The 15,491-nt window shown below is 30.7% G+C and overlaps 1 protein-coding gene across 3 annotated transcripts in view; it reads right to left on the bottom strand.

Annotated features, from left to right (window-relative positions):
* LOC129988111 (cell adhesion molecule DSCAML1-like) overlaps positions 1-10,893 on the bottom strand; it is a 578,154-nt gene extending 567,261 nt beyond the window's left edge. For all 3 annotated transcript variants that reach the window (XM_056096237.1, XM_056096239.1, XM_056096238.1), the window contains exon 1: positions 10,487-10,893. In XM_056096237.1, coding sequence (XP_055952212.1) covers positions 10,487-10,535 — 49 coding nt within the window. In that variant the 5' untranslated portion in view covers positions 10,536-10,893. The remainder of the gene's footprint in view (positions 1-10,486) is intronic.
* Between the last annotated feature and the right edge of the window lie 4,598 nt (positions 10,894-15,491).

Below are 15,491 nucleotides of genomic sequence, written 5' to 3'. Positions count from 1 at the left end.
GATAAAAAATATATTACTTTTTTCACTTTACATTTAACTTTTAAGAGATCAAACAGTGTACATGTTCGTTACGTTCATGAAATACATTGTATTGAGAAAATGAATGGGTTTTTTTTTTTTTTATCGGCGATCATCACCTACAGCGCTCCATTCCTCTTTCTGTCATAGATCTCATCCCCACACACTTACAATACATTTGTTATTTTTTAATTAATAACCAAAATATTCACTAGAAATAATTTATATGCAGAACAACGTTTGCCAGGTCAGCTAGTACATATATATATATCAGTTGCTTAGATACACATACAGAATGTTTAGCCAATTATTTTAACTCATTTTTCACAAATTTGACCGAGTCCTTTCTCTTCATTTGGAGAAGGGAAAAAGAATATCGAGCTGATGAAGTTAGACGGAGGAAGTATTTTATTCTTTTTTTCTTTCTTATTTTTATATCCATTTTTGTGATGACTTATCAGCTTTGACGATTATTTGACGCTTTGTCTTCCCACCAGTGGGCATGAGGCTAATGAGGTATGCTTGGAGAATCGGTGGCGTGTCATGCGATTCATTTCCTGATCAGTGCATCTAAAGAGACATTAATACCATGCTAATCATTTGTATCAATCCATCAAAATATTTAGATTTCATTCCGAAAGATAAAATGGCGACTTTCTCTGGGGAGTATGATGCCCTCTATAGCGTATGGGAATGTCTCGCATGACTCATTATTCCTTTAAGCACATGTCATATGAACCATGCATTCTTCTATATTATCTATGGGCTCTTTATACTGTTCTATATTATTTAATCTATAACTTTACCATTTAAATATCTAAAATTTATTCAGTTTTGTATATATATTATTTTATTCCCATTGCCCTGCCAAAACAATCACCAGCTTTGTTACACAATTCTTAAAATTGCATTTTTTTTTTTTTTATCAGGACACTCTTGATCTGGAAAAAAAATGTACAGCCATGGCAGCGGCCATTTCGGACAAAATATTAAGTATATCAGAAGAAATTTAGACACTACATTAAATCCCAATGATTAAAACAGTTACAAAAGTCTAAAAGTAAAAAAAAAGTTAAAGAAAAAGTGACAACTAATAAAATAAGCAAAAGAAAACAAATGATGATTTAGAATGTGATTTTTAAAGAGATCAGTTGATTGAAGTCGGAACTTCATCACTTCTCACGATTTATGAAGACGCACTACAGACCAATGCCAACTGATTGGATGGAATTTAAAATACATTCAGGCGATCTGAAACATCACGAACGCTTAAGCTATGAAATAACTATGCTACCGAGGGTCAAAATTATGAAATAACTTGTATATGTTATATAAATGAAATGAATTCTTTGTTAAGTAAGGGAATACATGTATTTGCGTCGAAAAAAGCAATTCTGAAAAATGTTCTGTTATGTTATGTTAAAGGTTATATTAAATGAAAATGTTTGTTATGTTAATGTTTGTATATGTTAAAGGTTATATTAAATGAAAGAACAATTTGATGAAATTATTTCATTCGCCTGAAGCCGTTTGAAAAACAAATCAGCAAATTAGTTTTAAAATCAGCAAATAAATAAAAAAGTAAGTAACAGATGAAAAAAAATACAGACAAATTCTCAATGCAACAGATTAAAAAAAACTGAAAACAATATTCTCTCTAACTTTATTGTAAATTTTAAGACAACAGACATTCAAATAAATCTAATTTACGATAGCCAACACCGGCTGTAAAATAGACAAAAAAAAAAAAAAAAAAAAAAAAAAAAAAAAAAAAGAGCTGATATTCACGATGAAAAATATTTGTTCAGTTATTTCAGGAATTTATTTATATCCAAGAAGTCTTTATTCATCCGTAGAAGTAATTATAAAACAGTTAAATACGATCCAATAGTTTTTTTTCAGAATTTCATGTCTATTTATGACTTGCTTTCACAATATGCTATCAGTATTCGAAAATTGAAAACCATCCAAAATGAAGGAGGGAAAAATATTGTAAAGATATAATACATAAAATAATATTTCCAAAATGTTTTATGTCTTTATGCATAACATTTTTTAATAAAATAATTTACTATTCGCGTTTCAATTTTTGTTAGATATTTTATTATTATTTTTAATATTTATAATAATTTTAAAGAGTACTAGAAGGTCATTAAATAGAAGCATTTCAACACTACTAATATTTGAATCAAATCTTTTTCATAATTGAAGGAATTTGATTGCTTAGGAATTGCATTGAGTAGTTCATTATTCTCAAATACAGGGAGTAGGAGCATCATCAACAAATCTGAAAGCTCGCCATTACAGGAGAGGAAGACCTTCTTCCAGAGATTTCATGTGCAGATAAGTTAAAAGACTCGCCATTACTCCCGCAATCTACCGTATCCAGTGCATTTACTTTCACATATTTTCCCGCTGCATTTCAAAAGACAGATAATAAAAAAGAAAAAAAAACATATGAGATTTTACTAAAAATATATTAGTATATATAAATTTTTACAGAAGTGAAATAATTATTATAAAATATTTCCCCACTTTCAAAATGGCCGAGACTCCTAGAGATTTTTTGTCAACATTGAAAAAATCACAGAAGTCATATCTCTATCTCAGGGCTCAAATAATCATCATAAAACGTTTCTACTCTTTCAAAACGTCTTTGAACAGCTTTCAAACAGCAATTTTTGAGCAGCAGTTTAACTAACCCTTAATTGGGGAGGTGAAATTTTAGGACTTAACTGGGGAGGTGCGGTCTTCGAGACCGCATTTCATTTACACTCAAATTAAATTTTCTAATGAATGTATTAGTATGAAAAACTGCCAATCTATTTTGCAGATATTTTTCTTGATATATAGATATGTTTTAGAAATTTTTCAAAATATATTATCATTGAAAAAAGTAAATGAGTTGGAACATACATTTTCTTCTCAAATGACATGTTACAATAAATAGCATTCTTGAAAAAGCATATTACTTAATAATTTAATTTATAATAATTTAAATTATATTTATTTTTACAGTATATGAAGGTATATAGAAGACAATATAATGTAAAATTCAACAATGATATGAAAAATTTTAAAAAATGACAATGGGTAAAATGGACCCTTTTTTTATTGGCTTGTGTGACTTTCATAGGACGGTTTTCTAGGGCATTTTAAACATACAGGTTAAGAACTAGTATAAAAATCAACCTATAAATTTTGTATATATATCTCTTGGTATATTAATATATTTTATAAATTGTTCAAAATACATTATCACTAGAAAAATGAATTATGTTTGAACATACATATCACAATCAGTTGAATGCGAACTTTCATCGAAAAACTCTTCTCAATTGTTCTTATCACTAAAATCACTTTCTGCTTCATTAAAAGTGTCTGGAGCACTGCTTCATAATAGGATCAGTAAACTGGATGATATTTCGGGGCCCAAGTTTTAGAGCCATCTGCTAAGCCTTGTTTATCACTGGGACACTAACAGGAAGATGCGGGCTTAGAGACCGCGCTCAAAGAAATGACTGAATTATTTAAAAAAGCCTCCGCTGAAATCGGTTGAGAAAGTGCACGTATATTGAAGGTCACAAAACAAGAAGCTACAGGGTCAATCCATTCAATTGAGCTAAAAATAGAACAGGGGTGACAGAAAATCCATCGCTAGCGGTCTCACAGACCGCACGTCCCCAGTTAAGGGTTAACTTCATCGAAAGGTTACAACGATATTGTTTCGGCTACAAGATTAAAATTGCCATACCTTATAAAATATTTCCACTCTTTTTAAATTAGCATTCTTTGAGCAAGAGTTATATAGACTCCGCATCAACATCAAGAAGTCACAGCAGTAATATTTCCTTTTAAAGGGTCACAAACATCGTAAAACTTCTCTGCTCTTTCAAAAGGGTAATCTTTGAGTAACAGTCAAATAGACTCCATGATATTACAATCGACAGAGTCACAGCAATGATATTTAGAGCAAGAATTCAAAATTTTATTTAAAAAAATTATAACAAGAATTAAAATTGAAACAAAATATCTTTTCGCTTTGGAAACACTTTCTTATGTTTATTTTTATTCTTGCGAAACTTGAAAAAAGTTACCTAGAATTTTTAAAAAAATTGATTTCTTTTAATTCTTTTTGTTCCAGAATATCTCATAATGGAATCTTGAAAATCGTTTTGTTTCTCTTATTCCAGCACACGTGATGTGGATTTCCAGAAGAAGGCAATTTTCCAGACGTTAACGTAAGATGGCAAGTATAATGAAAGGGCAAATAAAAAGAAAGTTATGAAGACTAATGAATTCTAAATGGATTTTCACGCTCATTTCCGATATCGATATCTGTCCACAAAATGAACCACTAGAAAATGAATTCTTTGAAATGGAAACAGATCATTCGAGATAATGTGGATAATGTGTTCTGAAATAATTTTTAAAAACATTAAAATTTTGATAATTTTTCGAATTAATTAAAATTTGAATTAAAAGTTTGAAAAACTTTTCTTCATTTTGTATTTATTTCTAACTGACTGCCATGTAGTGTTTTAAACGAGTTTTGCACTATACGTTACCAAATTTCTGACTTACTATGGGAGGGGGGAGGGGGGGGGGTCTAAAACCCTTTTCATGTCAATAAATGAAATCTGATATTTTGTATTTAACTTATCTCAGGCTAGCGATACCTTTATGTATTTCTCATACTGCGTAGTAGGTGCTTTCTCTCCTAATCAGTCTCAGTTCCAAATAAAGTATCCAGGGTGCCAAAGGGAATATGTATATTATCTGAAAAGTTCATTCATATAAAATCATATCTCATCATATTTATTTTAAAATTGTGTTAAAAAAAACCTTTAAGGAACTAATTTACAAGCTTCTTTTCAAAAAAGCAAATTAGATAGACACCTGCACTGAAAGCACGAGAATTATTATTATGAGTATGAAAATAGGAAAAATAACCGGCAAAAAATTGAAATGATCTTAATAAAATGATTAAAATTATCTGATCGAAAATGATTAAATATTAAAATATTGTTTTGTCAAGGTTTATGAAATTTGTTTTATCAAGGAGAATAAGGTGTGGATGTAAGAAATTCCGTAAAAAGCAAAATTCCTCATTATAATATAATATAACATTCCAATTTATCGATGAAAATAAGCAATATAATTTATAGAAACAATGGCTTGGTTTTAACGGACTTTTAATGGAATTTTAATAGACAAATTCCTCTGCAGTATACAAATTTGATGGAAATTTGGTGACCAGAAAAGTTTCAGTCCCCGAATAAACATCTTTGCTAATGAAAATTTATTTTAAATTCCCTGTGGTAAAAATAAGTTCACGAGCAACTGCGGAAAAAGATCAACGAATGAATGCCGAAGCTGTTCATTATCTTTTAGAACAACAGCTTCCAACTTCCTATTGCCTATTTTTAATGAGAGAAAACGGAATCTTACAGAATTCTTGTTGCTGTCGAATCTGAATTTTTTCACTTTATAAAGTTTGGGGAGTTTCAACAATGAAATATGCTTGCAAACAATTGGCTTCATCTAGTAAGATTTTTTGTGACTTTAAATATAATTCTCATTTTAGTGAATTTTATCTACTTAAAAGTATGTTGATCTTATCTATTGTTCTGTTTTTTTATATTTTATTTTTTAGAAAAATAATTAAATACTGTAAATTCAAAATATTCAAAGTATGGTTATGCACGTGTATGAAATAAATAGTTGATAGAGCAATTTTAGAACAGAAAAAACTAATATCAAGACAAAGACAAAATAAAACTTGCTGAGAACCACCCATTCAACAACTGAACCGACTTCTCCAGTCTGCCACCCAATTCACTTCTCCACTTTGCAAGCACAGTTAACTAATCAGATTGCGGTATCATTATTATGCATTCGCAATTTACAATAACACTTTCTTTCGTTTTTATAAATTTCATTTCATCAAAATCTTCGACGTGACCATGTTAATGTCAGTCATCCCTGAGGACCTGCAGCATTAATCCGATTAATTTAATTACGTTCATCCATTTTCTCGAATGGAAGGTGAAGAAGAACAATCTGCTTTCATGACCTATCTAAAAGTCAAAAGCTTTCGTATGAAATTAAACATTTTGAAATCGAATCCGTGGTGCTGTAGAATTCTGTCGTAACATTTCCCCCATAAAAATGCATCATGAGGTTGTTGTTCTTTCTTTTTCTCGAAACGGAAGGGTGGAGAGGAGCAGATAACCTTTTAATGGCATATCTAGAGATCATAACTTTTTGTATAAAACAAAAATGATCAAAATCGGAGCAGTCGTTTTAGTGGGGAAGCAGTTTATTGATTTTTCTTACTATTTTTAAATACTCAGATAAATGCTCCATAACGAATCCTATTTGAAGTTTGATAAGCATGCATTAAAATTCGTTACTCTAAATGGTTGCATTTTCAAATTATGTATTTACTATACATAAAAAAACAGACTGATACATTCGACGATCTAAAATGAGAAGCACTTGCTCGGTAGAGCTGCACAGTATATCCTGTGCTCATCTCGTGGAATTTTTGTGTACACAAAACCACAAGGAACAGATTCGGACGGATTTCAGAATGGGTCTCGTCCGAAATCTGGTAGAAATCTACCATTTTGGTATTAAAACTCCACAGATTAAATTTCACCTCACTCCCTTCTTTTGTAGTCAGTGTGTTCATAAAGAAATAAACGGACGAAATTCCGAAAATTTAATCAATAAAATAATCATAAAAATAGATAATAAATAAAAAGATCTAGCAAAGCTTTGAGGTCGATTCCTTGACGATATAATTTTCATATTTGTATCCGAAAATATAAAAACTTATTCAAAAAATAAATTATTGTAAGAGTCCAAACGATGTACTTTCTTTCCGCCCATTCCGAATAAAAATGCTTCATTGATGCGCAGGTAAATGCATGCGAGGCATTTTTTTTCGCACTCAGCATTCTACAGAAACAGCAGGAATGGTCTCCCCAGAAGGCTCTCATTCCAGAAAACGACTTGCATGACAATATCTACGAAATATGAATGTGAATTTAGCATTCTTAATCAATCTATCGTGCAATCCTTGGCGAGTCTTTTTAACGATAAATACCAGGCATCCGGTAATGGCATACGAAAATCAAATATGTGTTTTAGACTCGTTTTTCAGCAACCGACTGAAACAAAAATTGGAAAGAACTACATTTGGAATTTAAAATAAAAAATGACACACCCATTTTTATATATTCAAGTCATTGCATTTTTGAGTTATCGCATTGACATGTTTCTATAAGTACAAACCAATAGTTTATCAAGCCCTTTTGAGCTGGATACGTGTCTGTGCTATAGATTTTAAATATGTGTACCCAGTTTTGTCTATCTAGCTTTCTTCCTTTCATAATTATCGAGTTCAATTATATTCTAAAAGCCCAACAGACAGATTTCCTCTGACTGGATGTCACTAAAAATTTAATAAAAATCTATAAATTTGGCGTAAATGTCATATACCAAATTTCATCCCCTCAGCCCAAAGTGTTTTTGAATTATTTTTTTCACAAACAGGCAGATATTTTCTAAAAATCTGTTTTTCGAACTCAAAGAGGTCTAAAACGTAAATATTATCAAAAACTAGAGTTGTAATTTTTTGACGATTACAATATTTTTCCACACTTCGTTAAATATTTTGCGAGTGCAGCAATCCATTGGTTACAATCAAAGTAAATGATGGAAAAAGCAAAGAAAGAAATGGATACCAAGATATGTTTTTTTTTTTTCGCTTTATAAATCTTATAGTATGAATGTGGGGTATTTTCAATAAGTGAGAAATTAAGAATCCTATACTGTGCATTGCTTTAGAGTATAGAAGAGAGATAACTCTCAATAGGAATATCATTATACGGGGGGTGCATTAGCTTCCAAATTTATGCTTATTCAAATATGCCTCTAATTTGTAAATGTGCATATTGTAAGTGAGATGTAACTTCCTCAAAAGCTAAACCTCGTCGCTCTTTCATAATAAACTGTATACAAGTGTACACATTTACTTTTCTGTTTGATTCATCTTGTGTGCACCCCATGTCACGCTAGACGAGAAAAAGCTCACGATTTTTTGTGGCATGATACATTATACGAGAGGCTATCACAATATTCCTCTCACAATAATGCTGGCTTCTCAAATATCTCATACTATCACAATACGACGCATTTTAAAGAAAATCAAGGATACCTGTTGCCCTTATCGCCGTGACTTATTTCCTCTAAAATTGCTATCTGTCTGCATTAGGATGTCTCATCGAACCTTATGCTACATTCCATTTATATAGTTTGTTTTTAAGATATTTTTCCTCGCACACACGAAAAAACACGTTTTTATGTTATTATTTGGCCATTCCGACGCATATTATTGTGAATACAATTCTGCACTCAATTAATTTGATCATTGTTTGTCTTATTTTTTGTTAGTATTTTCTTTTTTCTGTATATTTATTTGCATACAGTATGTTTTTCACTTATGACGGTATGGTTTTTTATGTTATGAAATATATGTTTAGCCAGTCTTCTCAGACCGACTTTCAATCATTGTATTATTCAAACTATTATATGTTGGAGGAGTAACTGATGAGATTTAATACCTGTTAGACATATGTAGGAATAAATAAATTGATAGGCAAACTTATTCCATATCTTATTATACAGGTCTATTAATTTGATCATAAATGCCATGTGCCAAATTTCATCAATCAAACCTTTTGTATTTTTGAATTATCACTTTGGATACATGGACGACCGGATGGCAACCGTTTTCCAATTTTGTCCAAAATTACAATTTTAATGTAAATATCACGTACCAAAATTTCATCTCTCTAGCTTATTGCGTTTTTATTTATCTTTTTCACAAACAGACAAAGAGGCATTGTTAACGAAGAATAATAAATTCTGAGTCAGGGTTCGTATTTCGCAGGGAGTTAAATCCAGATCTGAAACAGCTCTTTTTATTCATTTATTTCGTGTAGTTCATGTACGTGAAAAGTAAGTAAGGTATGGAAATTGTATAGAAATATGGATGCATATATTGTTATGCATAATTTATATATGTGTGTGTAAATATAAAATATGGTTAATCCGAAGATTATGTGATTTTTTTTTTATAATCACCAAAAAATATAATGATGATTAGAAATAAAAATACATACAATTATACATAATTTAATAATTATGCATGATAATTATTAAATTATTTCACAATCTCTAGTAATTATACATAATATACTCCGATAATTAAACATAATCTCTTGCTTATTGCATTTACCGAGCATGTACATATACAGAGAGAGAAAATGAAAAAAAAATTGTGCTTTATTTGAAATGAATAGATTTCTTTTCTGTAAGAATAGAAAAAATACTTTTTACAAAATGGTTAGTTAGCTGCAATGATTCTATTCTCAGGTTAAAAATTTCATTCATCAATTATTAAGTATAGATTATATTTTAGGAATGGATAAATTTTTTTCAACAATGAAAAAAAAATTATCCATATCCTGATGTGGATTTGAAGTGATAGAAGCAATTCTTTTGCACTGCCAATCTGAATATGAGGTATTTTATCCAAAGGTCTTAATGATCACAAAATGTACAACCTCATCTTGAAATAGTACATTTGTAAAATTTAATTAAGAAAAAGACAATTACACGAAATATAATGACTTGAAATTTCGATTAGGCAAGATTAGTTCATTTCATTGGAGTATTATGAAGTAATTCGCATCTATTCCCTTTATTTCATCATTTTAAAAATAAAATTAACAACCGATTGAATGCCAGTGCCGGACAAATAAATTATTTTTTAAAAGAATGCATACAATTATAATATATACAATAAAAATTACTTTTGATTAGTAGTTTTAATACATAAGTAATTTTACACAAGAATATTTTAATGAATTTAATCTTAAATGAAATGAAAATTCACTATCTTTCAACTATTTCTAAACTTTTAGATATTGTTTGCACATAGACGCGGCTAGACTTTGCACTCGAAAACTGCTAGAAGCCAAACTTTCTCCTAGAAATTGTTAATAAAGAATAACACAAAATTAAATTAAAGAATACAAATGACAATTTGTGAATAAATAAAATTATTTAAAGTGCTAATGAAATTTTGTTAACGCTTTAATAGCCGCAACATGTATGACACTATTGTTATGTTTTATGTGTATGTTCGAAAATATTGAATTATTTCCTGAATTTCAATAAAGTTTGTTATAATTCATTCTTCAAAAATATTGTCTGCCCCGGCGCCGTTAGACGCATTCCTCGAAGTTCTGTAAATTAAAAGAACATAACATCAATTGCAAAAGTTCATCTTAAATTCGCACGATAGGGAAAGCAAGCCATATCTACTAAAGAGTTATTAATAAAATTTCAGAGAAAATAAACGAAACACTTTAAAATAATTAACAAAACTTACCAGAGAACGTAACAGCTACGACTAGATGCAAAGTGAAGTGGGACACCATGTTGATAGTTCTTTTGAACAGTACTGATCATATATCACAGAAGTTTTGCCCCGCACCACTTTTGATAGCGAGAAAAAATGTCGAAACCTAAAATTCAGATCCAAGCCAAATCGTCGGCCGACATTTCGCCGAATCAAGCTGCGAAGGCAACCGACAAAAGTAATCCATGTTTCAGAAAGCGCCGACCCGCCACGTGCGAGGCAGGAAAGTCAACTTTTCATTCCAAGTCGACCGTTTAATTCGCCTGCTGTGAGGGATCGCGGCCAACAGTAATGAAAAGGAATCAAATGCGCCCACGTTCGGCACAACAATGCGTGCGCCCTGCCGGTCGGAAACAAACGGCGGCCGTCGTTTCCATGTTGTCGTCTCAAACTTGCCGGCGTTGAATGAATCGGAGTTGGGAGATGACCAACGGAAGACTGGCAGTGACGACGCATGCGTGTTGGAGACACCGACACTGGCGCTCTCCACAACTCGGAGTTTTCAGAATGAAGAGGAAGAAGGCTTCTGTATGGGATCACCAAATAATCAAGAAAAATCATAAGAAAAAGAAGAAAATAATTGCGGATGCAGGCGTGAGAATTACACATTTCAATGACCAAAAGTATCTAATTTAGTTTAACTTATTCTGGTTGACTCTTTCTGATACCATTATATGACTTCGGTGAAGAAATTAATTATACCTAACACAGATTACTTTAGTTAAGACACAGTAAAGAAGAGGCCATCTAATGAGACGCAGGCGTGGGTCGTGGAATTTGAATGTATTAATATGCTCTACAAGAGGCACACTCGACTCCAAGAAATTTCCGCTTCACATGCAGATCCGATATATTTTGCATCGTTGATGATCAAATGTCATCTCACTCTATAGATGTTTGAAGAGCTCAGTTGCCATCAAATGATCAATTAAAATCAAAGAATTCCTTCACAAAATTGCCTTTTTGTAGCATCAAAATGGGGATCGAAACTTTATTAAAATTAGATTTAATGAAAGTTAACCTTCGAAAAAGACTTCTGTGGGCCAGACTGCATTTTTTGATGCTGCAAGGCGAAATTACAAGAATGAAGCTTGACCCCCTCTCTTCTTCGAATGTCTTTATCACATCAGCTGGAAGGCGGATGGAAGATGCAACAGGCCCGTGAAACCGAGGAACCTTCGATGGAATCGAGTTTCGTAGAACCATACTTCTGATGACGAAAAACAACAGAAAATATTTAAAATGTTTTATCTAAAAAAAAGTGAAATGGATGGAATTACCAACGTCTGATTACGAAAATACCAATTTTAACCTGCGAGAAAGCAAAAAAGAAACACCAAAGAGAAATTTTACTTCAAAAAATTATTATGCAAATAGGGGAAAAAATGTTACAAAATTCTCCCCTTCTCGCGCTGAAAACATTTGTTTCAAAGGCATTCGAAATGATGAAAAAAGTTTTCGAGTACAGCATATTAATAAAAATGGAAGATTTTTGTTATGCACGGAATCTACAGATTCATTCATTCGATTTTGGAAATTTTGTGAATTGATATTCTGAAACCATGTGAGAAAGATTGAAAATGAATATCATGTAAAAAACATTTAATATATATATATATATAAATTATAAACAATTTTTATATATAAACATTGTGTTTTATTCGCTTTGTAATTGGTAGATGACGCGTCACATGACCCATGACATTTGAGAATTGTTTTATCAGTATTATTGGAAATATTTTATGAAAATTATTATTGCGTCCTAGTAAGTATTTATATTGCGCTTGACGGTGAAATGGCTTCAAGAAATTAAAAGTAAAGCTTTAATGAACAGCAAGTGAGCTTAAAACAATATTATTCGTTAATTCTACTTTTATACGCACCGCTTGTTGAAACACTAATAGCTCTCGAAGTTTTTCAGTTGGCGAAAACTTTTCGTCTCTAGGCTAACAATCCCCCGAATACCAAAGCAATACATGTGTTGACACCGCATTATTTTTTCAAACAGCAATGGAGCAGTCAGCGGCATCAGCCGAAGAAAGAACGCGAAGAACGTGTGACAAAGCGAGTTTCTGACTATTTGGGAAGAGAAGCTGACAGTGAAGCTGCTAAGTTGTGAAAAATCGATTGAATATTTAGATTTTGGAGATATATAGCAAAGAATGTTCTCATTGTGAGTTTTGAATCGGAACTAGACCGATAAAAAAAAGCATGTTTCCATCATGGAATGGTTAAGCCTCCTCATTGAAAGAATGGCCAGTGCAGTTTAAAAACTTGCTAACTGGGACATTGTGTACGGTATCGGACAATATCGAGGTTGGTCAGCGAAAGCGAGAAGGGGGAAAAGCTCCCTAATATATATATATATAGGGAGAGAGAGAGAGAGACAGAAAGAAAAATTTGAATTATTTTCTAGATAATATGTATTAATATTTGTAAATAATATATTTTAATATTTCAATAGATATAATAATTAAAAAGTAAAATTTAAAAGTAAAGTCACTGTTTAAAAATTAAAATATGTATTATCTGGCAAAGGTTTTCCCATTTAAAAGGAGGCTTTTTTGAAATTTCTAATTAAATTGAAAATCCTTGAAATAAGAATGATAAATTATCTATTAAATTAAGAAACATTTCGATCTCTATGTTTTCAAAATATTATTTTTTGCTTTTTTAAAAGAATTTTGGATTATAAGGAAATGTAAATTCAAACGTTAAAAAATATATATATATATTCTAAAAAACAAATATTTTTATATTGAAAAAAATATTTCCAAAACTGTGTTTGATTTAAAAGTGCACGTCTTATGAATAAATATATATACATCGGATAAATTGCATTTGTCTCAAACTATGAAAACCAACAATCGATCTATGAAACGCATTTCTTCTCAATTTGTAATCCACTTGGATATACTTTTTACCTTTTCAGTTTTGAATTTATTTTCAAATACCGAATGCTTTTTCTTTCTGAAAATGAATTTTTTATAGTTTATTATTCAATTTCGAATAATAATTCAAAACCTAAGTTTTCATGAAACTTCAGTTTTGAAATGAAAAGAAATCCTGTCAAAATCTCTTAGTCTGTCTGACTGACTCTTCATCAGTTTTTCTCTCTATAAAACTTCTACTTTCAAAACCACTTATTTCATTTATTCAAATTCATATCATCTGCACATTGCTAAATGAAATTATCTGAAATTATACTGATTAGTAATCGCCAACATTTCCTCCTGAAGGAAAAAAATATAAACACTTTTCGGCTGATTCACATTCGGCTGACAAAACAATACATAAATGAATAATGTTTGATAAATATTATATTTCTGAAATATTTTGCACTCATTAAGATCAGATCGAATGCCTTTTTTTAATCGTTTGATATACTGTTTCACATTAATATTCAGTTATTTTGTGTTTGCCAGGTTCTATAAAGAACGAAATTTTTCTAAAATCAAACATAAGTTTTACACAGTTAAATATAAAGTTAAAACATCATTTAAGCTGTAAGATTTTTGAAATATATAAAAATAAATTAAAATGTTAATAGTAAAGCAATTTTCTATGCCTGAAAGATATGAACAATAGTCATAGTATTGAAATAATTTATTAAATGATTTTCATTAGGGTAAATTATTTTGAGCGTATTTTACAGAAACATGTCAACTTTTAAAGTAATAATTATAAATTTTCAATAACCTTTTCAAACATAGAAAATCTTAACATAAGAAAGAAAATTTAATTTCTGGGAATTCGAAAAATCCATCGATTAATGGATATTTTTAAGAGCGGAACAATTATTCGATTAAAAGATCAAGAACAACTTGTTTCATAAAAGAGTCCTCCCTTTTAATGTAAACTGCTGAAATCGAAAAAAAAAATTATATAACGAATTTTATTCTTAATTCCTTACATATGATTTCACTTATCTTCCTAATTCATGGCGCATCCTATTTGGGACATTTATTATTATTTTAATTCCCAAAGTAATATAAGGACTTATGTAATATTGCCGTGTTTTTGAATGATTCTTACATTGCAATACTTTCAATTAATTGAATATCTAAAATTAAAAATTCCGCCCTTCGATGCGTGAGATAGACTTGTCATTGTATACCAAAAGATAAAAATATCAAAACCGGTCATCACCAAAAAGAATAAAATGTATTATCGTAGTTTATGTTCAAGGTTGAAATTCTAAAGTAATTTTCCAAAATAATTCAACATAAAGAAAGATGTCAAAAACGAGAAAAATTCCTATTAAATATATCGAAGGCTCTTATAAATCCATTCTTTTAGAATATTTCTCATTTAACAAAAGTACTTCTTAGTTAGGAGTAATATTGAATATGATAAATATCATAGCTTATCATCTCGAAAGCCCTTTTTTTTGCTCTAAATGCATCTTAACTAAGGAAACAATGTATATTTTTCTAGTAGAAAATAAATGTATTTAGCGAGCTTCATAAAAGATCATTCATTCTTATACTAAGAAAGCAAACATATGGTGCAAATATCTGTTAACATGTCCAACTGACGGAATGGGAGAAGTGAGGATGTGATTCAAATTTTAGTGCACAGCGAACATGGCTAGAAGACGAGATCCGAAACTACAGAATAGCCCCAATTGTGTACTGTGGCAGATCTGGTAATGGGGATGATTTCGTCTGCCCCGGCGATTTCCACTTTATTCGCGTTTCTGACAGCACAAAAGAAATTTGATTCCGTAAAGTTCATTAAAAGGTTGAACTTTGACTCACATCTGTGCTGCCCCAGTAATATTCGATTCCTGTTATTTCGTTAAATCCTTTTGATCTTTCCCTTCATTTAATAATATTTCGGCTCTCTTTCTTCTTTTTATTCTTAGTTTGTTGCAATCCAATACAATTTTAGGTAAGTATTTTACCTCAGTTTCCAAGCCTGAATGAATTGTTCGAAGACTGGTATACTCATAGACCCTACTTTTTAATGTTTT

This window comes from Argiope bruennichi, chromosome 10 (assembly GCF_947563725.1).
Source record: "Argiope bruennichi chromosome 10, qqArgBrue1.1, whole genome shotgun sequence".
Taxonomy (NCBI): Eukaryota; Metazoa; Arthropoda; class Arachnida; order Araneae; family Araneidae; genus Argiope; species Argiope bruennichi.
The sequence above is the reverse complement of the archived record's forward strand: the minus strand, read 5'-3'. Positions and strand labels throughout refer to the sequence as shown.